Source organism: Salvelinus namaycush, chromosome 18 (genome assembly GCF_016432855.1).
Source record: "Salvelinus namaycush isolate Seneca chromosome 18, SaNama_1.0, whole genome shotgun sequence".
Classification (NCBI taxonomy): Eukaryota; Metazoa; Chordata; class Actinopteri; order Salmoniformes; family Salmonidae; genus Salvelinus; species Salvelinus namaycush.
The window spans coordinates 34,166,796-34,194,435 of NC_052324.1; the positions used below are offsets into that span (position 1 = coordinate 34,166,796).

The 27,640-nt window shown below is 41.9% G+C and overlaps 2 protein-coding genes across 3 annotated transcripts; both read right to left on the reverse strand.

Moving 5' to 3' along the window:
• Nucleotides 1-1,847: 1,847 nt before the first annotated feature.
• c18h5orf34 (chromosome 18 C5orf34 homolog) lies at nucleotides 1,848-12,704 on the reverse strand. The gene is made up of 9 exons (XM_039012983.1): nucleotides 12,513-12,704; nucleotides 12,344-12,433; nucleotides 11,955-12,098; nucleotides 11,395-11,675; nucleotides 11,168-11,269; nucleotides 10,830-10,950; nucleotides 7,675-7,766; nucleotides 7,264-7,381; nucleotides 1,848-2,458 (listed from the first exon to the last, which is right to left on the reverse strand). Exons 1-9 carry the CDS (start codon nucleotides 12,687-12,689, stop codon nucleotides 2,240-2,242), a joined length of 1,344 nt encoding a protein of 447 aa, XP_038868911.1. The 5' UTR covers nucleotides 12,690-12,704; the 3' UTR covers nucleotides 1,848-2,239.
• Nucleotides 12,705-14,609: 1,905 nt separating this feature from the next.
• LOC120062792 (polyadenylate-binding protein-interacting protein 1-like) lies at nucleotides 14,610-27,116 on the reverse strand. 2 transcript variants are annotated; one of them, XM_039012865.1, is made up of 11 exons: nucleotides 26,766-27,116; nucleotides 19,150-19,298; nucleotides 18,601-18,798; nucleotides 18,347-18,459; nucleotides 18,119-18,230; nucleotides 17,672-17,797; nucleotides 17,351-17,457; nucleotides 17,018-17,132; nucleotides 16,748-16,802; nucleotides 16,586-16,667; nucleotides 14,610-15,417 (listed from the first exon to the last, which is right to left on the reverse strand). In XM_039012865.1, exons 1-11 carry the CDS (start codon nucleotides 26,959-26,961, stop codon nucleotides 15,330-15,332), a joined length of 1,341 nt encoding a protein of 446 aa, XP_038868793.1. In that variant the 5' UTR covers nucleotides 26,962-27,116; the 3' UTR covers nucleotides 14,610-15,329. The 2 variants fall into 2 exon arrangements, with proteins under 2 accessions (XP_038868793.1, XP_038868792.1); XM_039012864.1 differs by having other exon boundaries at nucleotides 17,018-17,153.
• Nucleotides 27,117-27,640: the final 524 nt, after the last annotated feature.

A 27,640-nucleotide genomic window follows, 5' to 3' on the forward strand; every position in this document is an offset into this window, starting at 1 on the left:
CTTGGCACATCTAGCCACTGAGATTTTTGCCCATTCTTCAAGGCAAAACTGCTCCAGCTCCTTCAAGATGAATAGGTTCCGCTGGTGTACAGCAATCTAAGTCACACCACAGATTCTGAATTGGATTGAGGTCTGGGCTTTGACTAGGCCACCCCAAGACATTTAAATGTTTCCCCTTAAACCACTCGAGTGTTGCTTTAACAGAATGCTTAGGGTCATTGTCCTGCCGGAAGGTGAACCTCCATCCCAGTCTCAAATCTCTGGAAGACAAACAGGTTTCCCTCAAGAATTTCTGTGTATTTAGCACCATTCCTTCAATTATGACCAGTTTCCCAGTCCCTGCCAATGAAAACATCCCCACAGCACAATGCTGCCACCAACATGCTTTACTGTGGGGATAGTATTCTCGGGGTGAAAGAGGTGTTGGGTTTGCGCCAGACATAGTGTTTTCCTTGATGGCCAAAAAGCTCAATTTTACTCGTCTGACCAGAGTACCTTCTTCCATATGTTTGGGGATTCTCCCACATGCTTTTTGGCACACATCAAACGTGTTTACCTATTTTTTTTCTTTAAGCAATGGCTTTTTTCTGGCCACTCTTCCGTAAAGGCCAGCTCTGTGGAGTGTATGGCTTAAAGTGGTCCTATGGACAGACACTCCAATCTCCGCTGTGGAGCTTTGCAGCTCCTTCAAGGTTATCTTTGGTCTCTATTGCTTCTCTGATTAATGCCCTCCTTGCTTGGTCTGTGAGTTTTTGTGGCCTCTCTTGGCAGGTTTGTTGTGGTGCCATATTCTTTCCATTTTTTAATAATGGATTTAAATGGTGCTCCATGGAATGTTCAACGTTTCGGATAATTTTTTATAACCCAACCCTGATCTGTACTTCTCCACACCTTTGTCCCTGATCTGTTTGGCGAGCTCCTTGGTCTTCATGATGCCACTTACTCAGTGGCATTTCAGAACAGGCGTGTATATACTGAGATCATGTGACAGATCATGTAACACAGATTGCATACAGGTGGACTTTATTTAACTAATTATGTGACTTCGGAAGGTAATTGGTTGCACCAGATCTTATTTTGGGGCTTCATAGCAAAGGGGTTGAATACATATGCACGCACCACTTTTCCATTTTGACTTCACTTCACCAATTTGGACTATTTTGTGTATGTCCATTACATAAAATCCAAATAAAATTATATTTAAATTACAGGTTGTAATGCAACAAAATAGGATAAACACCAAGGGGGATGAATACAGTTTCCTTTTCTATGTATAAGCAATCCATAGGCTTGTAGGAAAATAATTGAGTTGATGTGGTCTGGCCATCATTTTTGGCAGTAATACAAGTTTTTCATCACAGGTCTCTAGTTTCTACAGTCCCTCCCATTGGTGGTTGTAGACATTCAACAGCATTTTCCTCAGCGCTAAACACACTGACATCATCAGCAGTACAAAAGTTACAAAAACACAACTAGCCTATTCTACTGTAAGACATTCTGAACAGTTTGGCTTTCTTCATGAACATACACTAAGAATACAAAACATCCTTCCATGACAGACTGACAAGATGAACGCTATGATCCCTTATTGATGACACTTGTTAAACCCACTTCAATCAGTGTAGATGAAGGGGAGGAGACAGGTTAAAGAAAGATTTTTAAGCCTTGAGACAATTGAGACATGGATTGTGTATGTGTGCCATTCAGAGGGTGAATGGACAAGACAAAATATTTAAGTCCCTTTGAACAGGGTATGGTAGTAGGTGCCAGGTGCACCGTTTGTGTCAAGAACTGCAACGCTGCTGCGTTTTTCAAGAATGTCCACCACCCAAAGGACATCCAGCCAACTTAACAACTGTGGGAAGCATTGGAGTCAATATGTACCAGCATCCCTGTGGAACGCTTTCACCACCTTGTGGAGTATAAATGACACACATCCTGTATAGCACAACACAAAACATTAGTCTGCAGGACAGTGTTAGAGCTGCAGGACAGTGTTAGACACCATAACCTATATCTGAGCCTCACAATCATCGAAAACTATTTTATTTTTCCTGCAGTCTGTACTTCAACTGTAAGTAAAGAAGCAATGAAACTGCCACTAGATGACGGTTGCATTTGACGCTGACAATGCTTACTTAGTGAAACTGAAACCAAAAAATAATTCTGACTGCTTCACATGTTGCTCATTTGCAAGAAGTATTTTCTGACAGTAAACCCTACATCACACAGGACTGTATTATCCGCTGCCCTGCATGACGGTGTCTCTAGAAAGTACTGTGGCTGAGAGGAGGTTGTCGATATCCTGGATGGTTTTGGAGGTTCTCTGGAGGGCCTCCGCGATGCTCTCGCTGACCGGCTCACAGTGGGCCACGTGCTCTTTAGAACCACAGCCCACCACTGTAGAACCCCTCTGGGCTTTAAGAAGATGACTGTTCTCCAACAGAACTGGGTAGAGCTGGTTAAAGAACACACATCATCCACTGGTTAGCCTATTGTTAATCAAGGACAGGTGCAGTGCCTTAAAATATTCATACCCCTTGACTTATTTTACATTGTGTAACAACCTGTATTTAAAATGGATTAAAAAAATTGTATTTTTCCCCCTCACCCATCTACACACACACAATACCTCTCAATGACAAAGTGAAAACATTCTCGTAGAAATCTTTGCTAATGTATTGAAAATTAAAAACAGAAATATCTAATTTACATAAGTATTCAAACCCCGAAGTCAATACTTTGTAGAAGCACCTTCGGCAGTGATTTCTGGTTAAATCTCTAAGCGCTTTCCACACCTGGATTGTGCAACATTTGCCCATTATTCTTTTATAAATTCTTCAAGCTCTGTCATATTGGTTGTTGATCATTGCTAGACAACCATTTTCAGGTCTTGCCATAGATTTGTTAAGTAGACATAAGTCAAAACTGTAACTCGGCCACTCAGGAACATTCACTGTCTTCTTGATAAGCAACTCCAGTATATATATTTGGCCTTGTGATTTAGGTTATTCTCCTGGTGAAAAGTGAAATCATCTCCCAGTGTATGTTGGAAAGCAGACAACCAGATTTTCCTCTGGATTTAGCTCCATTCTGTTTATTTTTTATCCTGAAAATCTCCCCAGTGCTTAACTATTACAAGCATACCCATAACATAATGCAGCCACCACTATGCTTGAAAATATGGAGAGTGGTACTTAGTAATGTACGTAGTAATGCGTTGTATTGGATTTGCCCTAAACATAACACGTTGTATTCAGGAAAAATAGTTAATTGCTTTACCACATTTTCTACAGTATTACTTTAGTGCAATGTTGCAAACAGGATGTACAGTGCATTCTGAAAGTATTCAGACCCCTTCCCTTTTTCCACATTGTTACGTTACAGCCTTATTCTAAAATGTATGAAATACACCTTATTTACATAAGTATTCAGACCCTTTGCTATGAGACTCGAAATTGAGCTCAGGTGCATCCTGTTTCAATTGATCATCCTTGAGATGTTTCTACAACTTGATTGGAGTCTACCTGTAGTAAATTCAATTAATTTGAAAAAGGCACACACACCTGTTTATGTGAGGTCCCACAGTTGACAGTGCATGTCAGAGCAAAAACCAAGCCATGAGGTCAAAGGAATTGTCCATAGTGTTCCAAGACAGAATTGTGTCAAGGCACAGAAAAATGTCTGCAGCATTGAAGGTCCCCAAGAACACAGTGGCCTCCATCATTCTTAAAATGGAAGAAGTTTGGAACCACCAAGACTCTTCCTAGAGCTGGCCGCCCGGGCAAACTCAGAAACACAGGGGAGAAGGGCCTTTGTCAGGGAGGTGACTAAGAAACCGATGGTCACTCTGACAGAGCTCCAGAGTTCCTCTGTGGTGATGGGAGAACCTTCCAGAAGGACAACCATCTCTGCAGCACTTCACCAATCAGGCCTGTATGGTAGAGTGGCCAGACGGAAGTCACTCCTCAGTAAAAGGCACGACAGCCCGCTTGGAGTTTTCCAAAAGGCACCTAAAGAAATCTCAGACCATGAGAAACAAGATTCTCTGGTCTGATGAAACCAAGATTGAACTCTTTGGCCTGAATGCCAAGCGTCACATCTGGAGGAAACCTGGCACCATCCCTAAGGTGAAGCATGGAGGTGGCAGCATCATGCCGTGGGCATGTTTTTCAGCGACAGTGACTGGGAGACAAGTCAGGATCGAGGGAAAGATGAACGGAGCAAAGTACAGAGAGATCCTTGATGAAAACCTGCTCCAGAGCGCTCAGGACCTCAGACTTGGGCAAAGGTTCACCTTCCAACAGGACAACAACCCTAACCACACAGCCAAGACAACGCAGAAGTGGCTTCGGGACACATCAGAGCACGGACTTGAACCTGATTGAACATCTTTGGAGAGACCTGAAAATAACTGTTTAGCGATGCTCCCCATCCAACCTGATAGAGCTTGGGAGGATCTGCAGAGAAGAATGGGAGAAACTCCCCAAATACAGGTGTGCCAAGCTTGTAGCGTCAAACCCAAGAAGACTCGAGGCTGTAATCACTGCCAAAGGTGCTTCAAAAAGAGTACTGAGTAAAGGGTCTGAATACTTATGCAAATGTGATATTTCCTTTTTATATTTTTAATACATTTGCAAAGAATTCTAATAACCTGTTTTTGCTTTGTCATTATGGGGTATTGTGTGTAGATTTGATGAGGTGAAAAAACTATTTAATCAATTTTAGAATAAGGCTGCAATTAGGGATGCACAATATATCAGTGAGAATATCAGAAATCGGCCGAAATTAGCTAAAAATACCAACATCGGCCCGCTGTCTAGTTTAAGGCCGATGTGCAAAACCGATGTCAAAGCTGACGTGGATACGTATATAACGTAAATAGATGACGTAATGACGCCACGAAAAATACAGCGCTAGACAGAACAAAAGTAGAAAAACAGTAAGAGCACACTCACAACAACTAAACAAGTTCAAGTCGAGCAGTCATTTGAAAGAGTAAGAACATTTCAGCGAGACAACTCAAAGGCGAAATCCATTAACGCCAAGATAATGTAATTCATTGCCCTTGACAATCAACCGTTCTCTGTCGTGGATGATGTTGGCTTTCGCCGACTAGTCGAACAACGGTACACACTACCAAGTAACCGTGGGGTTAAAACGTAAAAAAGTACTCCAGGCTGTGAACAAGCGATTCGGTGGCATTCTCTCTGAGCCTCTTTACTGTGTCGCCACCATGCTCGATGCTGACAAGAAACAGGGTTCACGTGAAATGTTACATACACAGCTGGATAGAAACGGACACAGTGACAGTGCGCACCGAGCAAGAGAAGCCACGGACAGACAGAGCTGAAACTTCACTGCTTGACATGTATGATGAAATCCTGGTATTGACTGAACAATTGAAGAACGAAACAGCACAGCAAGTGAAATAAATAGGTTTTGATTATGATTTACTGGTAATGGCGATGTACGTAAATGCCAACAAAATAACTTTTTGGTCAGTGTGGTGTGGTGTGTGTAACCTTTATTTAACTAGGCAAGTCAGTTAAGAACAAATTCTTATTTACAATGACAACCAAACTCGGACGACGATGGGCCAATTGTGCGCCGCCCTATGGGACTCCCAATCACAGCCGGATTTGATACAGCCTGGATGCGAACCAGGGACTGTAGTGACGCCTCTTGCACTGAGATGCAGTGCCTTAGACCGCTGCGTCCATGTGTGTGTGTGTTTAACTATTTAACTGTACTAGAATGCTTAAAAGGCTACAAAAATGTTAATATCGGTTATCGGTATCGCTTTATTGGGCAAGGAAAATATCAGATATCGGCCCAAAATGTCATATCGGTGCATCCCTAGCTGTAACGTAACAACATTTTGAAAAAGTCTAGGTGTCTGAATAATTTCCCGAATGTTTTGGAATATTTGATTTATGTACAGGCTTCCTTCTTGTCACCTTGTCAATTAGGTTAGTATTGTGGAGTAACTACAATGTTGTTGAACCATCCTCAGTTTTCTACTATCACAGCCATTAAACTCTGTAACTGTTTTAAAGTCCCCATTGACCTCATGGTGAAATCCCTGAGCGGTTTCCTTTTTCTCCGGCAACTGAGTTAGGAAGGATGCCTGTAGGCCGTCACTGTAAATAAGAATTTGTTCTTAACTGACTTGCCCAGTTAAATAAAGGTTAAATGTATCTTTGTAGTGACTGGATGTAATGATACACCATCCAAAGTGTAATGAATAACCATGCTCAAAGGGATATTCAATGTCTACCCCCCATCTACAGTACCAATAGGTCCCCTTCTTTGTGAGGCATTGGAAAACCTCCCTGGTCTTTTTGGTTGAATCTGTGTTTGAAATTCACTGCTTGACTGAGGGACCTTACAGTTAACTGTATGTGTGGGATACAGAGATGAGGTAGTCATTCAAAAATCATGTTAAACACTATTATTGCACAGAGTGAGTCCATGCAACGTATTATGTAACTTGTTAAGCACAATTTTACTCCTGAACTTATTTAGGCTAGTAATAACAAAGGGGTTGAATACTTGTTTCGAAAAACCTGATTCCACTTTGAGATTATCGGGTATTGTGTGTAGGCCAGTGACAAAAAAATCTAAATGTAATCAATTTTAAATTCAGGCTGTAAGACACAAAGTGTGGGGTCTGAATACTTTCTGAAGGCACTGTAGCTGTTAGCCTGGATGCATTAGCCTGGTCTGTTTCTTCCTAAGCCAATGTGGTGTTGTCTTGCTAAAGACAACGATGTAGATAGTGTGTTGTAGAATTCAGAAACAGTTATGTACCCTACCCTGGTTTATTACCCATAAAAGCCACCCAGAATAGTGACACTAAGGATACAGTTGAAGCGTTTGATCTTCTCCAGCTCTTGAGCAACACAGTTAGGCCTGAAACAGAAAACAAATCATATTTTACTAAGCAAATAATTGCTATGCTAGCAAGCGCAACACTTACAGTTCCACCATTTAAAAATACATTTCACTCAATACAACATAGCTGAGCATTAATGTCTAAACTTCGATGATTTTGGTACACAGACCTGCTTTATCTTACCTGCTTTGTCTTGTTTCAGTGATATTCATGTAACCAGACTCAGAAATGTGTACTTCCTGTACAAAGGGCTCTGAACTGGTCTCCTGCACAGAGAGAGAAATACAATGCATCTCAATGCAGCAATACACAAACGACTAACACACACAACTGTATGGATGGATGAAACATGTGCATGGTCTAACCTGGTTCAAGCAGCTCTGTGTAGCAGGGAGCTTTAGAGAGTGTCTGGCCTGGTTCAAGCAGCTCTGTGTAGCAGGGAGCTTTAGAGAGTGTCTGGCCTGGTTGTAGCACTTCAGGATCCTGTCAAAACAATGTTTCACTTTCAACGTTTAATGTTACATGCACAATTACAGTCAAATGCCTTTCTTCCAAACTCAAAAAAACTCAAAGGCAATAATATTGGAGGGTACTCATGAATATAATTTGAAGTTAAAATAGAATTGGCCACAACCATGAACAGTTTTGTTGATTTACAGTAATTAATCATTCAAATGTTACTGATGATTAATAACAAGGTAGTAGCACTGCCTGAAGTCTAGAGGTGTGCTAGCCGTAGTCATCAGAGGTGGTCCAGGTCTACGGCCGTACCTCACCTGCTGGCTCGAGTCACCATAGAGCACACAGAGTAGACCTGCCCAGGTGTGTCAGGGGGGAGGCTGCTCAGGTGGTACGTCACATCCTTTACCTGAGGGAAACACCAGAACATGAGCAATGCTATCAGTCGGTCCTAAAACATAACTACACACATACTGGAACTCCTATTAGATTTGTGTCAGCATCCCAAAACTGTTTAAGATTCCACAATTAATCATGGAAGCATCTGTAAAAGTCTGTACTGCCATAAAATCTGTATGATATGGTAATAACAAAAGATGGCTTTCTACTGCATGTAAGCACATGCCAGGATATAGCCAGCATAAATGACATGACAGACTGCTACTCTGTGCAGGGTTCAAATTACAGGGTGAACACTGGGTAGCACAAGTCTTAAGGAAATATCAACAGCTATTGTACGGGCAAAAAGCGTGATTAGGTCAGGGTTTCTGTTAGGAAAATGTGGAGCAGGACATTTGACCGAAAGGATTTTAATTTACAGGACATTTAAGATATTTACCGGACCCATCTGCATTGAGTGCGTAACCTGATTAGGACGTCCACTCACGGTGCTCAGAATGACATCACATTTAGATAATTATTAATGCATATTAACAGAACACGTAAGTCCAGGATGCAACGATGTGCGGTCTTTAACGAATTCTGATTTGCACTTTGAAGATGTGAGAATAACTGTCCACATTTACTTTACCTCAGGAAACAAGACAAGCACCGAACCGCAAAAATCACTAGCCTGTCAATCTACTATCCCCATAGTAGAAAAGCTTACCTGTTCTATTGGTCAGCTTGTCGAGAAAGAAATAGCCTACTTCAAAACAGACTCTGGCACAGTCGTAGGACGATAGATCCTAAATTCATACAACCAATAGGACTAGGCTACATTGATTGTTTTTTAAGCTATTGAGTGATGCAACAGATTAGAACGTTTAACTTAAACTATTATTTCTTAACATTATATCAGCATTTTAAGAGATAGCAATGTGCACAAGGCAGTAGACTACGTGCAAATGTTCGTTCCATAATGCAATTAGCGGGAAAACACTGTTGTCAAAAGGGCACCGCACGTGAGCGGTTATATGTGACAGAGATGAAAATAGCCTTTCGAAAATGTAGAAAGAGGGTAGATCTAACATGGATCAACTAGCATGGTTTGCTAATATGACTATGATTGTGCTTTTGGCTACTGGACAATAAACAAAAGTTATATATATAAATTGCCTCCACGGATATGGTCCGAATTTGGCTAGGCTACTTTGAAGCAGGGTAAGACATGCCTCATACTATGTATTAAAACATTCAAGTTTCAAACAATGAAGTATATGTTTTTAAAATGCATACTGCCTCCAGCTCATTCCAAAGTGATGTGTGACACACTGATGAAGCCTGCCTTCCGTTGCCTATGTTTGAGATTCTGCAGCATCTGACAGATTTTCCACTCAAAGGCTCTGTATCTGTATGCGTGTGATAAATAACATACATAATGAGGCATGTTCCACTAAATTAGGCAAATTAACTTAAAGACCGATAAGCATGACAAGTCGAATGTATTGACATCAACTGGTACAGTTGAAGTCGGAAGATTACAAGTCATTAAAACTCGTTTTTCAGCCCCTCCACAATTTTTTTGTGAACAAACTATAGTTTTGGCAAGTCGGTTAGGACATCTACTTTGTGCATGACAAGTATTTTTCCAACAATTGTTTACAGACAGATTATTTCACTAATAATTCACTGTATCACAATTCCAGTGGGTCAGAAGTTTACATACACTAAGTTGACTGTGTCTTTAAACAGCTTGGAAAATTCCAGAAAATGATGTCATGGCTTTAGAAGCTTCTGATAGGCTAATTGACATAATTTGAGTCAATTGGAGGTGTACCTGTGGATGTATTTCAAGGCCTAACTTCAAACCCAGTGCCTCTTTGCTTGACATCATGGGAAAATCAAAAGAAATCATCCAAGACCTCAGATTATTTTTTTGACCTCCACAAGTCTGGTTCATCCTTGGGAGCAATTTCCAAACGCCTGAAGGTACTACGTTCATCTGTACAAACAATAGTACGCAAGTATAAGCACCATGGGACCACGCAGCCGTCATACCACTCAGGAATGAGACGCGGTCTGTCTCCTAGAGATGAACATACTGTGGTGCGAAAAGTACAAAATAAACTGAAAACAACAGCAAAGGACCTTGTGAAGATGCTGGAGGTAACAGGTACAAAAGCATCTATATCCACAGTAAAACAAGTCCTATATTGACCTGAAAGGCTGCTCAGCAAGGAAGAAGCCACCGCTCCAAACCGCCATAAAAAAGCCAGACTACGGTTTGCAACTGCACATGGGGACAAAGATCGTACTTTTTGGAGAAATGTCCTCTGGTCTGATGAAACAAAAATAGAACTGTTTGGCCATAATTACCATCGTTATGTTTTGATGAAAAAGGGGGAGACTTGCAAGCCGAAGAACAAAATGGCAAAATGGCTTAAGAACAACAAAGTCAAGGTATTGGAGTGTCCATCACAAAGCCCTGACATCAATCCTATAGAAAATTTGTGGGCAGAAATTAAAGTGTGTGCAAGCAAGGAGACCTACAAACCTGACTTCGTTACACCCGCTCTGTCTGGAGGAATGTACCAAAATTCACCCAACTTATTGTGGGAAGCTTGTGGAAGGCTACCCGAAACGTTTGATTCAAGTTAAACAATTTAAAAGGCAATAATACCAAATACTAATTGAGTGTATGTAAACTTCTGACCCACTGGAAATGTGATGAATGAAATAAAAGCTGAAATAAATAATTCTCTCTACTATTATTCTGACATTTCATATTCTTAAAATAAAGTTGTGATCCTAACTGACCTAAGACAGGGAAGTTTTACTAGGATTAAATGCCAGGAATTGTGAAAAACTTAGTTTAAATGTACTTGGCTATGTATGTAAACTTCCGACTTCAAATGTATTTCCATCAATTAATAGGCTAAAAAGCAGTATTTCACAATGCGATTTTTTTCTTCTCCCGGACAATTGGCCGGTGCCAATTTGATTAAATCGGCTTTTCCATTATTTTTTTTAATTGGCCAAAAGCCGGCTTTTACCGGCTAACAGAAACCCTGGATTAGGTGACGTATTGTACCTCCCCAGGCCCAGGGCCAGCTCTGTGGTGAGTGAAGTAGCTGGCCAGCACTCCGTTAGACCTGATGACTGAACCATCCCCTGGAGAAACCTCCACAACTGGGATGGCTCCATCCACTATCCTGGACAGGAGAAACAGACAGACAGGATGTAATGATGATTAGACAGAAGAAAATAACTGGACACAAGGTTGGTCAACCACCCTTTTTTAAACAGTTGAGATGTCACATGCTTTCTATGATGTATGAATATAGTATCTCATTAATCATCTATATAACAAGAAACAGTAGCCTGTTCAAATAAAGTCACGTGAATACGTATCATCCTGCAGAAAGGTACCTGTACAGCACCCCTTGGCACCACACCACTTTAACCAACTCTGTAGGGAGGTCTTGGTCTGCCTCCTGTTCATCTTGGACCAGAGAGTACCTGGACTTCCACCTACAGTAAAAATACATGCATCTCTACAGTTTACTGCTAGAGGTTTACATGCAGCTAATTATACACTACCAGTTTTGGCAGTAATATCTTTGTCTATTTTCATAAAATAAAATGAATCAATCAACCTGTGCTGATGAGGGGAAGGGCATCCGAGAGGCAGGGCTTGGGGCAGGTGAGACCTCCTCTCTCCTATTGATGTGTTTGTCATTGTCACTGCTCTCTCAGTCTGATCTCTCCCCCTGGCTGTCTCTTCTTCTGTCTCCCCCCTGTTCCTCTCTCCAGAGGGCGGCTGGGACTGGGCGTGCCAGAGGTGAAGGGCCAGAGACAGAGGGTAGCGCCACACCAGAGGAACACAGGAGACAGAGTGGTGCTGGACCACTCTGGTGGACAGGTATACCGCTCCTTGCTTAGAATATACAAGTTTGTCAGAATAATAAAGAAACTTACCATTGGCTTCACACAACCACATTGACATTGTAATTAAAAATAAACATTCAAGAATCCAGAGCACTTTGAGCATTGCAAGCCTTACCTGTTGCTCAGCACAGGCGCTACTCTGTTGAGATGGAGTCTTTGGCCTACAGGTTTGGTTGTCTTGCTGTGTGTGTTCAGTGACAGACCTATTTGGGTCTCGGCTCCGAGGCCTGTGGTGTTGGTTGTGACTAAGTCTGCAGGTGAAGTTTACAGAGAACTCCTCTCCAGAGGAAGAAAGCAGCAGACTGGCACTCCGCTCCACTGAACTGACGACGATCTTTCGGTTCAAGCCCACCTCAGCAGTACAGGAATAACATGCAGGCCACTCCACCTCAGGGTCAATGCTGAAGACCTGCTGTAAGACAAGGTGAAAAGCACAATCTCAATGGTGAAAGGTTAACTAGGTAGTTTCCTGTGGTAAGCGGACAACTGTGGGCAAAATAATGTCCTGTTAGACAGGGGAAATTGTGCGATGTGTATTTGATGATTTAAAAATGTCCCAATTACACAAAAATTAAGTGTAGGCATAATGTGGTAATTCATTTCTTTCTTCTGGAAAAAACCGAATAGTTAGCAAAACTGTGTTAGCTAGCTAGCTACCTTTCTGTGGTCGTCCGGGATGAGTTCTTCGGGCAGGTATGGGCGTGTTGCATACTCGTTCCTGAACTCCAAAGCACCAAGCATCAGGTCCTAGAATATTGACAAATCACGATTGGCAAACATATGGGTTGTTTTTATTATGAGATTGGGTTCTGCTGATGTTAGCTACCTTGTAGCTGCTGGTGGCGAACCTGGTCCTCTGTCGAACCTTCTCACTAGACTGAAGAGGATGTGCAGATCGTGCAGGGGCTTTCTCCAACATGAACTCCGAGCCACAGGGCGACAAGTGCAAACGGGAATCATCTACGTAACGGACGTCCACCGACTCATCCTTGTACATGATCATCAAACTGATATTAGTGTTGCTGCTGGTCATCATAAACGTTATTTTATATATTCTAGCTAGCTAGATAGTAAACCAAATCACGTTTAGGAGCGTTGTCAACAACAAAATTCCCGCTACATGAAAGTTGTGCTCCTATTGGCTGCTGCTGCTTCTTCTACTGCACATACTTTGACCAAAATGAGCATAGCGCCACCTACTGAGCTTTTCAGGTAACACGTATATTGAAATAAGCCACACACTGCTAGACACACAAAATAAAAGTCCATCTGTAAGTTATGCACTTCACTGGGTGGTGAAAGTGCACGGCGATCTTGATGCTCCTTTACAATAAATATCGAGGGTCTTATTCTGGTCACATGATGATCGATGCTTGAATGCCGTTTGACAAATACAAATATTCTTGCTCTAATCCATAATAATGTCATCATGTAGACTAGCCTACCAGCACTGTATCAGCGAGCAGTTGGCTAGAGCGCACATGCCAAGGCCAGAGTAGGCACAACTGCTATTTAACACAACAGTATTTGTGACAAAACTATCGGTAGAGTTGAAAATGTGAAGAAACATATTGAACTTTAGATTTTATTTGGTACTTGAAAATTTCAGCAAAAAAGTACATTTTGTGTACATGTCATCGCGCACTGACTTTTATCAGCAACAAGTCTGTTTGCGGAAAACACTAGTGGGAAAATGTGCATATTGTTTTAATGCGGATTTTAGAATATTCGCATGAACATCTGTCGCCAATATGATGAATGTCTAGCTAGACTAGTGTGTGAAATATTCATATTATGAAGAATTTACTGCAGACAAACAATACTATGAATATTATTTACAAACTATAAAACAAACATTCCTTTGTATGGGGTTCATCAATTGATAAAAAACTAAGAATATATTGTGGAATCCATCCTGAGAGATTTCTGTTGCAGTGGTCTCTTAATCAGTTCCAAACTGCCGACTGCAAAGGTGTTAAAGCCTTGTTCAACAGACAAATTGAATTCAAAATGGCCCCGTTCCCACTTCCCAGCAAGAGACAGAACTGTACTACTCAACAACTCAGTGAAATAACTTCATTCTAAAAACGCTACTTTGATCCTGTAAAAGGAAGAACAAAAACACCCCTAAAGTTGAAATAGCTTTTGAGTTGTCTTTTATGGCCAGTTTGCTGCCACTTGCCGGTATTCAGTACTTTAAGCTCCTTTGTTAGTTGTACAAATCCACCACCTTAAAATGCATAGACTGATAATGGGTGGTTGACCATCAAACTGAAATAAATGGCCAACTCCTCACAGATGTATAATTAACAAAATGGCCCTGGAGTTCAGTAGTGCAACATTCAGAACACTGAAAGCTGAGATGTACTATAGAGAACATACAATTCTCTTGAATACTGTATTTATTTACCCTGTTGTACCCTGTAGCAACATCCGATGCAGTGCAGTGTCCGTTCTATACATCACATTTGTATCTGCAAGTCTGAGTGTCGCCTCCAACTGAATAAGCCCTTGCAGTATTCCTGGAGCTGAACCCTATGTTCTGTCGTTGATTATACAGTTAGTTTGCTACTCTGCTGTTGAGATACGTTTACATAGGCAGCCCATTCAGATTGTCAATTACTTGCACATCTGATACCCATCTGCTATTTCCCCTAATGTGTAAACAGCACAAAACCCCATGGAATCTGATCTTTCGACTTCAGATTAATACCACATCCATATGTGCACCTCAATCCTGATACCATCTGGATTGGTATCAGGCAAATCCGTGTATCACGCAAATCCGTGAAGCGCTCCTCATTTTTATCACCACCTTCCGGAGACACCTGAAACCCCACCTCTTTAAGGAATACCTAGGATAGGATAAAGTAATCCTTCTAACCCCCCCCCCCCTTAAAAGAGTTAGATGCACTATTGTAAAGTGGTTGTTCCACTGGATATCATAAGGTGAATGCACCAATTTGTAAGTCGCTCTGGATAAGAGCGTCTGCTAAATGACTTAAATGTAAATGTAAATCTGGATTATCTATGTTACCTCAATCTGGATGCTCAGATCCGATTTGCTCTGAAGTGGGGTTTTTTGCCAATTGCCTGCAGTTATCAGGACAACCACCCAAAAATGGAAAGTAACAGGAAATGAGCATTGCATCTGTGTGCTTCTTCAGAGGCTACATCAATGTGAATGTGCAAATATGATATGGGTCACTGAGTGTGGACAGGCAGGAAAAAAATATTTTCTTTCTATATCTAGAGTTGGGTTTTTAGGGTGGCTGTGTAAACAGTGTTTCAAATCCACAGCACACATTTTCCCTGTGGCGTTAAGACGAAGACCAAGGGAAATAAGTGTGTCTGAAAGAATCAAAAGCAGAGAAGGAACTCCGCCCACCCCCCAAAAAATCCAAACTCAGAACAGTCGGTATAACTCAGCAGATTATTGATGTAGTTGATTGTCCCCTATCTTCCAACCAACACAAATCCCAGCCAGAAGAAAATCTGTAAGTGAACTGCCAGGAAGAGCAAACTGTATTGTTTTTAAAAAAAGATCAAAAAACATCGCTAGTTCTTAGATTTTTTCCAGTCGCAAACATTCCAGCATGTCGAACACGAAAGGTATGTGCCAGTTCAGTCTGTCGCAGCACTCTCATCGTCGTCTCCTCTCTGACTCTAGGCAGAACTTCTCAAAAGCTTCCTCGATCTCAGGGTCCATCTCATCCTCGTCATTGAACGACCTGGAACACAAAACAATGTATATTCATTAAGAACTGAACAAGGTGCAGGCAAATTCATGAAGGTTATATACAGGTTTGTTTCAGTGTACAACTAAAGATCAAAGTCACAGTCCTTCAAAGGAAAAGACACAAACACAAACAGTGGAAAGCCCAAATAATTGTCAAAGACTCGAGTAACCCAAGTCATAGACTGTTCTCTCTGCTACCGCACGGCAAGCAGTACCAGAGTGCCAAGTCTAGGTCCAAAAGGCTCCTTAACAGCTTCTACCCTCAATCCATAAGACGCCTGAAGAATAAGAATGCTGAACAATTAATAAAATGGCCACCCGTACTATTTACATTGACCCCCCTTTCTTTTTACACTGCTGCCACTCACTGTTAATTATCTATGCATAGTCACTTTACCCCTACCTACATGTACAAATGACCTGGACTAACCTGTACCCTCGCACATTGACTCAGTACCGGTACCCCTGTATATATCCTCGTTATGGTTATTTTATTGTGTTACTTTTTACTTTAGTTTATTTAGTAAATATTTTCTTAACACTATTTCTTGAACTGCATTGTTGGTTAAGGGCTAAGGGCTTGAAAGTAAGAACGTCACAGTAAGGTCTACACCTGTTGTATTCAGCGCATGTGACAAATAACATTTGATTTGAGTTGAGTGAGGGGTAGACAGGGGTCAGCTAAGCCCCCTTTCTGGTCCATCTGCTGACTAGTCTGAATCAGAGGCTCTGGCTTCCCCTGTTGCATTGTGGGCAAGACAATCACACTGACCCACACTGGCCCCACAAGTGAACAACCTCACGCTGCTCTCAGGTCACAAGACCAATGATATGGGCGAGGGTAAAAGGTCACAAGACCAATCCTACAGTGTATTAGTAACTACGGCACTGGATTGTCTGACCTATTTGGTGTGTTTGACTGGCTCCCACAAAAAAATCAAAATTCTAGGACTACAGAGAGATATTCTAGAACTACACAATAGCATTCTAGAAATACAGAGGAATATTCTAGATCCACAGATACATATATTTTACGGATTCAGTATCATAATGACTCACAAGAAACCAAACAAGTCCACTGAAAGAGCAAAGATCATGACCACAACTAATCACTGTATAGACAATTAACACATGTACATTTGTCATTTAGCTATACTCACGATTCATTTCCATTCTCTTCACAGTCCTCTGGGAAACAGTCGTCTTCCCGATCCAGGATCTCCTGGTATTTTTCGGAATATTCTAACACAAAAACATACATTTAGTGACAATGCAAAGCTTTTGCAGGGTTTTACCTTGATGAATAATGTCGATATACTCACCAGGGTCGGCTGCTGTGAAGGGAGTGCCGTCTGCAGTGTAGAACGTAGGCTCATTCTGGGAGGAGAAACGCACAAAGACACAAAGAACAGCAGTGAAAAGGTTAGTAGGCATGAAATTAAAATTTGAACATCTAAACCAGTTTCCCAAAATGGTAGATCGGTGCCAATTCCTTTTGGAACACGGGTTAAAGCTGGGAGCTGGCTTGAAACTTGAGAAGTTTAGAAGATAGATGGAGGGAGTAGTGTTGTTTTCTAGCCCCAACTCCTCACCATAAAGTAGTTGGGGTCATTGTCAGGTGTAGCGTCGGAAGCAGCAGCAGCATGGACTCTGCCCCAGTTACTAGACCTCAGCTCCACCAGCCGCAATAACATCTGCTTCACATCTCTGATGGACACACAGACAGTCCTATATTCATTGGACCAATCACTCACTCATCATCAATAACATCTCCTTCAAACAACAGACAGTCAATCATTCATTCATACAACCAGCTTTTATCTAATCCAATCTAAGAAGCATTCATTTTAATTCTAAATGTGGCAGAGGTAGTTTTGACAGAGTGTTTCTACTAAACAGTCTCTTTATTCATCTCACATGCACACCTGCTGCACTGGGTGTCCAGTACGATGTTCTCAATCCTCTGGACTAGCTGGTCCATGTCAGACTTCCCTTTCTCTTTCCACGCATCTTCCAGAACCGAGCCTGTCAACTACAGAAGGCATCATAGATAAACTTCAATGTAACAAAGGGGAATTTGTCTTCCGCATTATAACAAACTTAACAATAAACATTATTACATTGTAATACAATACAATCTTTTCCATTCACTCGGGATGATGGCCTGCAGATTTCTCTTGAAACACAGTAAATAACTGTACCACAGATGACGTGGAACCTTGAGATCAGAAAACTTGCGAAATCACCTTAAGCAGTTTGACAGCACATATGAGGTTTCCATCCACTGGGTTCGAGAAGAGGGCATTCATCAGCTCCCTCAGGGCGATTAGCAGGATCTCAGCTCGGGACGGAGGCCCCTTTGCACTCCTTACCTGAGACAACCAAGAGGTCAGGTTCTGTCATTCTCTAGGGTTTATTATCAACTCAAAATGGATCTAGGGGAGGGGTTATGGAAGGAGGTTGGGTTATGGGAGGCAAGTGTCAAAGTTGTGAGGGGCTGAAATGGAAATAGTTTTTAAAATCGAGTGTCACTTGGGAAATAAGTGTTTTAAGGAATACTTTTAAGTGCTTTTGTTCTGGAATACAATGTACATTTTGCTGTATATGTTTCTACCAAATTAAATTCAGCTCAATTCAACAGACACATAAATAGCCCCAAAAGCCTGGGACAGGACAAAGGTGCTCCTGCTCACCTCCAGTCTGAGATAGAGCTCCCCCAGAAAGAGCACATAGGCCTGGAACTTCTTCTGTGTCTCCTGGTCTCCCCGCACCGCTACGTCCCTCTGTTCATACTCTGTCCGACACCTACAGCACCCAGATACAGAGCAAGAGAGAGGGTTTCTGTATAAATGGCTACAAGTGTTTCTTGTGGTGAAGCATCAGGATTAAGATGGTGATGAAATTATACTAACAATGCTCACCGTTTTAGTAAAAGCTGACGAAAGTTTCCACTTGCTGGGCTGAGTAGGAGGTTATGAGACAGGAAGTTACAGAGCCTTGCCCCCGTGTACGAGAAATTGGGGATAGCAGTAGACTGCAAAAATAAACAAAATGAACAGAACACTTTTTTTTAAACGACACCAAAACAAAATTCAGTAAACTAAAGTATAGACATCGCTATAAAATGAATAAGCACGTAGATGACCGAACCGTGTGTGTGTGTTGATACACATACTTGTGTGTAGATGAGTTCCACCAGTTCTTGCAGCGTCTCCTCAGTAGTGACCCAGCTGTTCAGCATGTTTACCATGTGCTCAATGTCCATCTCAAAGGACCCCGGCGAGGAGTTTAGGTAGCTGAGAAACTCCTCAACCAATTCAGCCAATGTCATCTCAGTATAATAGCCATCACTGCCATCCTCTGAAACTGATTCCTTTAAAATGGAGAACACTGGTAATAGAAGATAGGTGAAAAACATAGAAACCAGCTAGTAGCTACAGCCAGTACCTCCAGCTGAGAGGTACTCATTAGTTGTGGATGAGGTGATTGATTAGTTTGGTCCTTATAATGTAAAGTGCAGTCACCAAGACACTAGGCAACCCATTATCATTATCCATTATTACAGGGTGTGCAGACTTTTTGTTCCAACCCAGCACCACCACACCAGATTTAATTTAATAAGCTGGTTTAGTGATTACCCTAGTTGAACCAGGTGTGTTAGTAGTACTGGACTGGAACAAAAGCCTGCACCCTGGGTGGATTTCCAGGACCACTGCTTTCATACCTCATAGGGGGAGAAGCTAGCAGGGTAGAACTCCGGTGCATTGGCTGACAGAATGGAGGTATTCACCAGAGAGTCCACACTTTTCACTTTGGAGGCAGGAGTGCTGTGGTTGTGAATGAATTGGTGGGGTTTGCTTGGGCTTCTGCTTTCTGAGGAAGCAAATTAACATTTATTTTAAGGACATGTAACTAGCAATAGAGGTCTGGGTGGCACATTAAGTAATGTGCTTGCCCTGTAACAGAGACACTCGGTGGCAGGGACCTAGCTTGTCATGTGAGGTGATTTGGCCGCCGTCCTTGAGCTTCATTTAGCAGCTAAGTCACTGACTTTTAAATTTAGTGACAGGTGCAACTAGTTAGTTAGCTATTTATTTTAAACGACGACAGTTTGGGTGCTCTAGCACCAAGGTAAAGACAGTTTCAAGTTGGATATTCAACGGATATTAGCGCTTTCAAACCTCAATAGCTTTCAAACCACTTGAGCCACAGACTCCAAATAAGTGTTGTTATGTTGGAAAAATTGTGCAAAACATTGCACAGGTCTTATTTTCACAATTTGGACATTAATTCGCTTTCGAAAGCTAATAAACATGTGGAAATGTGAGCAGCATTTTGTATTCCTAGTTGAATTAGTTAGGGAGCGTAAACAAAGCACAAACTTTTTTTACATTCAAATTTCAATAGCTCCTTGGTCATGTGACCTACTGACTTCAAACAAGGTTCAGAATGTCCACTGAGTGGGCCTACACATTGCACACCCTTTAGTTTGTCCATTTTCTTCTCAGATGGTTTTTCATATATTTTTCTACATTTAAGATTTCAATAGCTCCTTGGTCATGTGAACTAATGACTTCAAACAAGGTTCAGTATGTCCACTGACTACCCTTCTATATTGCACATGCTTTAGTTTGTCCATTTTCATCTCATATGATTTTACATTAATTTTTCAAAATTTAGAATTTCAATAGCTCCTTGGTCATGTGACCAACTGACCTCAAACAAGGTTCAGAACGTCCACTGACTACCTTCATATCGCACACCATGATGTTTGTCTACTTTCATCTCATGCTATTAGACATAAATCTGTAAGCTTTGCAGGCCTTCATTTTACATGGTTGATTAAAAAAAAATGTTTTAAGTTAACAGCCTCTCAATAACTATCTTTCACATGGACACTGAAAAGATCCACAACTGGCTGTATGTGGTATGGATGAAGGACAGGAGAGGTGTTCAAACAGAGGTGCTTAAAGGAAGGCGCACAGGTAGGCCTCATGAAAAACAATGTTTCATATGCTCTTTTTAATCACAGTAATAGGCAGTGATTTGTCAGTCACAGTGAGCTTGATAACGTGAAAGAGTCATTTTCATAGCATCACTTTCATATACTGTACATTAAGACAAATCCTTCTACGTTGAGTATTAGAACACAGTTTACATAACCTGATAATGACTTGATATTTGAGGGCATTCACAACAAGCCACCTGCAGACAACTTACAAAATGCAATATTGCATTTGACAGTTCGTTTTTCTGATGAAAATACTTATTTGATGCATGGCCTACTATTTCTAACTGGAAAAATACATTCCTATGTCTTTTGTGAGTAAAATCCTTTTTCCAAAATTGATTTAGGTACATTTGTGAGAAGAGGTATGAGGGTTGTGATATGGGTCATTTAATAGTAAAATCATTTAAGGGATCAATACATTTCTATATTGCTTCCCCAGTATCTGCATGAACCATCAGGCCCAGTGTTTTTGGTTGACCCTGCTGGACAGAAAGAGAAGGAGGAATCGAAACACGCTGCATTCGAATTCAGGTCTTAGTTATTCCATTGTACTGGATCTAATACATATTAGCATTGTACATTCATAAGTGTAATATTTCTTTATGACATACTGTGAAAAACTCTTGGCTGCTGGCTCTGTCACTTTCAGACATGCACAGAGCAGACTGAAAGGGGAAGGGAAGCTCTTGACTTGAACGACAGGGGTTCTCTGTAAAGAGAGAGTAATCCAAAAGGCACAGACACACCCCTTGACTTTCAATTGGCACCGTTGACCTGTATGTATTCTCTCCTGATTGGCTCTGTGGTGCAAAGTCTGGCAGTCTGACTAAAGTGCCAGAGGTAGGAGAGACATCCTCCTTTGTATTTATGGGAACAAATATTTCCTAACACTTTGGATCCTATTCTTGGACATGTAGAAGACACAATGCATCAATGCAAAAAAAATATTGATTACTAATTACTGTCCATGAGTAACCTCAACCTTGTGGGTCTGTGGGTGTTTGGGCCAATAAAGTGCCAACTCAATTCTACCACTGACTAGTCTCTCATGCCCCTATGAACGGGGACACAGGGCAATAGTTTTTAATCTAAACCAGTCATTTTTTAATGGAGTACACTAACCCCTAATTGGGGCTCTTTTCTTGACACACAGTAGCAGTTTACCAGATAAGTCAAAAAGATCAAAAAGTAGATTGTTGTAAGGGTGTATTACATCCTGTGCTGCCACATTGTCATATCCATTCTGGATTCTGAGTGGTAAAATCATAGCTGAAAAATGCCTCTATGTATGTGTATACATTTTCCCCCAAGACAGAACTGCCAAAGGGGGTGGAGTTGCAATCTACTGCAGAGACAGCCTGCAGAGTTTTGTCATGCTATCCAGGTCTGTGCCCAAATCCACCTTTCCAGAAATAACTCTCGCTGTTGCCGCTTGTTACAGACCCCCCTCAGCCCCCAGCTGCGCCCTGGACACCATATGTGAATTAATTGCCCCTCATTTATCTTCAGAGTTTGTACCGTTAGGTGACCTAAGCTGGGATACGCTTAACACCCCGGCCATCCTACAATCTAAACTAGATGCCCTCAATCTCACCCAAATTATCATGGAACCTACCAGGTACAACCCCAAATCCATAAACTCTGGCACCCTCATAGATATCATCCTGACCAACCTGTCCTCTAAATACACCTCTGCTGTTTTCAACCAGGATCAAATGACCACCCCTCATCACTGTCAAACGCTCCCTAAAACACTTCAGCGAGCAGACCTTTCTAATCGACCTGGCCCGGGTATCCTGGAAAGATACTGACCTCATTCCGTCAGTAGAGGATGCCTGGTTATTCTTTAAAAAGTGCTTTCCTCACCACCTTAAATAAGCATGCCCCATTCAAAAAATGTAGAACCAGGAACAGATATAGCCCTTCGATCACTCCAGACCCGACTGCCATTGACCAGCACAAAAACATCCTTTGGCGTACTGCATTAGCATCGAATAGCCCCCGCGATATGCAACTTTTCAAGGAAGTTAGGAATCAAAAGTACACAGGCAGTTAGGAAAGCTAAGGCTAGCTTTTTCAAACAGAAATTTGCATCCTGTAGCACAAACTCCAAAAAGTTCTGGGACACTAAAGTCCATGGAGAATAAGACCATCTCCTCCCAGCTACCCACTGCACTGAGGCTAGGAAACACTGTCAACACCGATAAATCTACAAATATCAAGAATTTCAATAAGCATTTTTCTACGGCTGAACTTGCTTCCACCTGGCTACCCCTACCCCTGTCAACAGCTCTGCACCCCCACAGCAACTTGCCCAAGCCCCCCCCCATTTATCCTTCACCCAAATCCAGACAGCTGATGTTCTGTCAGAGCTGCAAAATCTGGACCCCTACAAATCAGCTGGGCTAGAAAATCTGGACCCTCTCTTTCTAAAATTATCCGCCGCAATTGTTGCAACCCCGATTACTAGCCTGTTCAACCTCTCTTTCGTATCGTCTGAGATCCCCAAAGATTGGAAAGCTGCCGCGGTCATCCCCCTCTTCAAAAGGGGGAGACACTCTAGACCCAAACTGCTACAGACCTATATCTATCCTACCCTGCCTTTCTAAAAGGTCTTCGAAAGCCAAGTTAATAAACAGATCACCGAACATTTCGAATAGAGGTCGACCGATTATGATTTTTCAACGCCGATACCGATTATTGGAGGACCAAAAAAGCCGATACCGATTAATCGGCCGATTTTTTCAAATGTATTTGTAATAATGACAATTACAACAATACTGAATTAACACTTATTTTAACTTAATACAATACACATCAATAAAATCAATTTAGCCTCAAATAAATAATGAAACATGTTCAATTTGGTTTAAATAATGCAAAAACAAAGTGTTGGAGAAGAAAGTAGAAGTGCAATATGTGCCATGTAAAAAAGCTAACGTTTAAGTTCCTTGCTCAGAACATGAGAACCTATGGAAGCTGGTGGTTCCTTTTAACATGAGTCTTCAATATTCCCAGGTAAGAAGTTTTAGGTTGTAGTTATTATAGGAATTATAGGACTACTTCTCTCTATACCATTTGTATTTCATATACCTTTGACTATTGGATGTTCTTATAGGCACTTTAGTATTGCCAGTGTAACAGTATAGCTTCCGTCCCTCTCCTCGCCCCTACCTGGGCTTGAACCAGGAACACATCGACAACAGCCACCCTTGAAGCATCGTTAACCATCGCCCCACAAATGCCGCGGCTCTTGCAGAGCAAGGGGAACAACTACTCCAAGTCTCAGAGCGAGTGACGTCACCGATTGAAACGCTATTAGCGCGCACCCCGCTAACTAGCTAGCCATTTCACATCGGTTACACCAGCCTAATCTCAGGAGTTGATTGGCTTGAAGTCATAAACAGCGCAATGCTTGAAGCACAGCGACGAGCTGCTGGCAAAACGCACGAAAGTGCTGTTTGAATGAATGCTTACGAGCCTGCTGGTGCCTACCATCGCTCAGTCAGACTGCCCCTGAACGAGGCAGTTAACCCACCGTTCCTAGGCCGTCATTGAAAATATAAATGTGTTCTAAACTGACTTGCCTAGTTAAATAAAGGTGTAAAAAAAAATAGGCTAAATCGGTGTCCCAAAATACCGATTTCCGATTGTTATGAAAGCTAGGAATAGGCCCTAATTAAATCGGCCACTCCGATCAATCGGTCGACCTCTAATTTCGAATCCCACCATACCTTCTCCGCTATGCATTTTGATTTCTGAGCTGGACATGGGTGCACCTCAGCCACGCTCAAGGTCCTAAACGATATCATAACCGCCATCGACAAAAGACAATACTGTGCAGCCGAATTCATTGACCTGGCCAAGGCTTTCGACTCTATCAATCACCACATTCTTATCGGCAGACTCAACAGCCTTGGTTTCTCAAATGACTACCTCGCCTGGTTCACCAACTACTTCTCAGATAGAGTTCAGTGTGTCAAATCGGAGGGCCTGTTGTCCGGACCTCTGGCAGTCTCTATGGGGGTGCCACAGGGTTCAATTCTCGGACCGACTCTCTTCTCTGTATACATCAATGATGTCGCTCTTGCGGCTGGTGATTCTCTACGCAGACGACACCATTCTGTATACTTCTGGCTCTTCTTTGGACACTGTGTTATCCTCTCTTGGGTAGGGGGCAGTATTTTCAAGTCCGGATGAAAAGCGTGCCCAAAGTAAACTGCCTGTTACTCAGGCCCAGAAGCTAGGATATGCATATAATTGGTAGATTTGGATAGAAAACACTCTAAAGTTTCTAAAACTGTTAAAATTATGTCTGTGAGGAAAAGTTTATTAGTAACGTTTGGGATTCATTTTGTATGCATTTTGATGGAGGGAAACTGGGTGGATTATTGACTGAAGCGCGCCAGCTAAACTGAGTTTTTATGGATATAAAGAAGAAACATGATCAAACAAAAGGACCATTTGTGATGTATCTGGGACCGCCAACTGAAGAAGATCAAAGGTAAGGCATTTATTATATCGCTTTTTCTGACTTTCGTGGCGCACCTGCCTGTTTGAAATATGTTTTTCATGCCTTTGTATGCACAGCGCTGTCCTCAGATAAACGCATGGTGTGCTTTCGCCGTAAAGCCGTTTTGAAATCTGACACAGCGGATGGATTAACAATAAGTTAAGCTTTATTTTGATGTATTACACTTGTGATTTTATGCAAGTTAAATATTTTAATTCTGTAGTTTGAATTTCAATCTCTGCAATTTCACCGGATGTTGGCCAGGTGGGACGTTATCGTCCCACCTGCCCATAAGAAGTTAACTAACCTCCAGACGAGCTTCAATGCCATACAACTCTCCTTCTGTGGCCTCCAACTGCTCTTAAATGCAAGTAAAACTAAATGCATGCTCTTCAACCGATCGCTGCCCACACCTGCCTGCCTAGCATCACTACTCTGGACGGTTCTGACTTAGAATATGTGGACAACTACAAATACCTAGGTGTCTGGTTAGACTGTAAACTCTCCTTCCAGACTCATATTAAGCATCTCCAATCCAAAATTACATCTAGAATCGGCTTCCTATTTCGCAACAAAGCATCCTTCACTCATGATGCCAAAAATACCCTCGTAAAACTGACTATCCTACCGATCTTTGACGATGTCATTTACAAAATAGCCTTCAACACTCTACTCAGCAAATTGGATACAGTCTATCACAGTGCCATCCGTTTCGTCACCAAAGCCCCATATAATACCCACCACTGCAACCTGTATGCTCTCGTTGGCTGGCCCTTGCGTCATATTCGTCACCAAACCCACTGGCTCCAGGTCATCTATAAGTCCTTGCGAGGTAAAGCCCTGCCTTATCTCAGCTCACTGGTCACCATTGCAGCACCCACCCGTAGCACGCGCTCCAGCAGGTATATTTTACTGGTCACCCCCAAAGCCAATTCCTCCTTTGGCTGCCTTTCCTTCCAGTTCTCTGCTGCAAATGACTGGAACTAATGGCAAAAATCACTGAAGCTGAAAATTCATATCTCCCTCACTAACTTTAAGCATCAGCTAGCAGAGCAGCTTACATATCATTGCACCTGTACATAGCCCATCCAACTACCTCATCCCCATGTTATTTTTTTTTTGTTGCTCCTTTGCACCCCAGTATCTCTACTTGCACATTCATCTTCTGCACATCTATCACTCCAGTGTTTAATTGCAAAATTGTAATTATTTCGCCACTACGGCCTATTTATTGCCTTACCTCCCTAATCTTACTTCATTTGCACACAGTGTATATAGACTTTTCTATTGTGTTATTGACTGTACGTTTGTTTATTCCATGTGTAACTGTGTTGGTGTTTGTGTCACACTGCTTTGCTTTATCTTGGCCAGGTCGCAGTTGTAAATGAGAATTTGTTCTCAACTGGCTTACCTTGTTGAATAAAGGTGAAATAAAAAAAATACTGTATGTAGGAATGCCTTATGTCCGTCCTACATGTAGTGTTGGTACATGGAATATTCCTCAACTGCATATATCATAAATTGCTATTGCAAATAGAAGAGACATTCTCAGATAATATTTTGACAAACACACTTTGGTGCCTACAATTCATTCTCTATTGTCATAGATTTGGTGGGCACTGTCATCTGTGATCTTTGTGATATGACTTTCTTTAAGCACGTACAATATCAAACCTGAAACTGTCTTTACCTCGGGAGCGACAATGTTAGCCCAGTACCATTAGTTGTTCGGGCTAGTTACCTAGCTTTAACACACATAACGTAGCTAGCTTAAGCAAATGGGTAAATGCAAAGTTGATCTGACAGAAAATCTTACCTCCGCCGATAGCTTCACTATTGTTTGGGTTGTTCTCAGTCAAAGGTGGAGACGTCCGAGGTTGCCGAAGAGGCTCACGCTGGTTGAAACCAGATGTGGCGTCCCCGTCTCCGTCTCCTACATCTGCAAGGCCGGGGCTTCTTGGCTTTATACGGGCTCTACCAGCGCCTGGAGCTCGGTCGAAATTCTCAGTCATCTCTGTTGCTTTTTTTTGTGTTATGACCTTTTCGGCGAGGCGCAAAAAAAACTGAGGCGGTTTGGCAATTCCAATAACTTGTTACGGAATTATTTAGTTTGGCCTCACTCACCCTACCTCAATTTCATATTTACTAGCAAGCTAGCTACTTTATGTTATCGAACGGATATTACAACATATTTCTGTAAGGGCCACTTCCTTCAACAAATCCGATATCGGCTGAGATGCACTATGAAGGAGTGAACGTGTTGTCGCCCTCTATGGGAGGGGAGCGGTAGAGCACCAACAGTGCGGAGCCTATACCTCATTGAGCGTACTGAGTAGCCTGGAAAAAAGTCCCAGGAAGCCTACTTTCATCTGAAGCAAGAAAGTATGTTTAACTAGCTAATACACATACTGTATCATGTTAGATGTGACGTAGTTTCTTCAGCAATGAAAGCGAGTGGGGTGATCGAGTAATAAACACATACCTCCCATTCTACAATAAAACTACAGATGCATCAGAGAGCGGAATCAGAATTCTGTGGATCAAACCAACCCTCACATGTGCTGCTCTCCCCCTGCTCTCTCAGTAGCTGCCCACTATAGCCATGTGTGTTACACCAAAACTCAGAAGAAGCATTCATTAATTGTTTAGCCTCCAGTCATTTTCCACTTGTTTCCCAAAGCTGGATCACAT

Coding starts and splice junctions, on each gene's coding strand:
- c18h5orf34 (XM_039012983.1), bottom strand. CDS start 12,689: ATGATCATGTACAAGGATGAGTCGGTGGACGTCCGTTACGTAGATGAT. Junction 10,951..11,167: donor TGCCAAGGGGTGCTGTACAG/GTACCTTTCTGC, acceptor TCTCCTGTCCAG/GATAGTGGATGGAGCCATCC. Junction 7,382..7,674: donor ATGGTGACTCGAGCCAGCAG/GTGAGGTACGGC, acceptor TTGTTTTGACAG/GATCCTGAAGTGCTACAACC.
- LOC120062792 (XM_039012864.1), bottom strand. CDS start 26,961: ATGACTGAGAATTTCGACCGAGCTCCAGGCGCTGGTAGAGCCCGTATA. Junction 18,799..19,149: donor CTAGCTTCTCCCCCTATGAG/GTATGAAAGCAG, acceptor TCCATTTTAAAG/GAATCAGTTTCAGAGGATGG. Junction 16,668..16,747: donor CTTCACAGCAGCCGACCCTG/GTGAGTATATCG, acceptor TTTTTGTGTTAG/AATATTCCGAAAAATACCAG.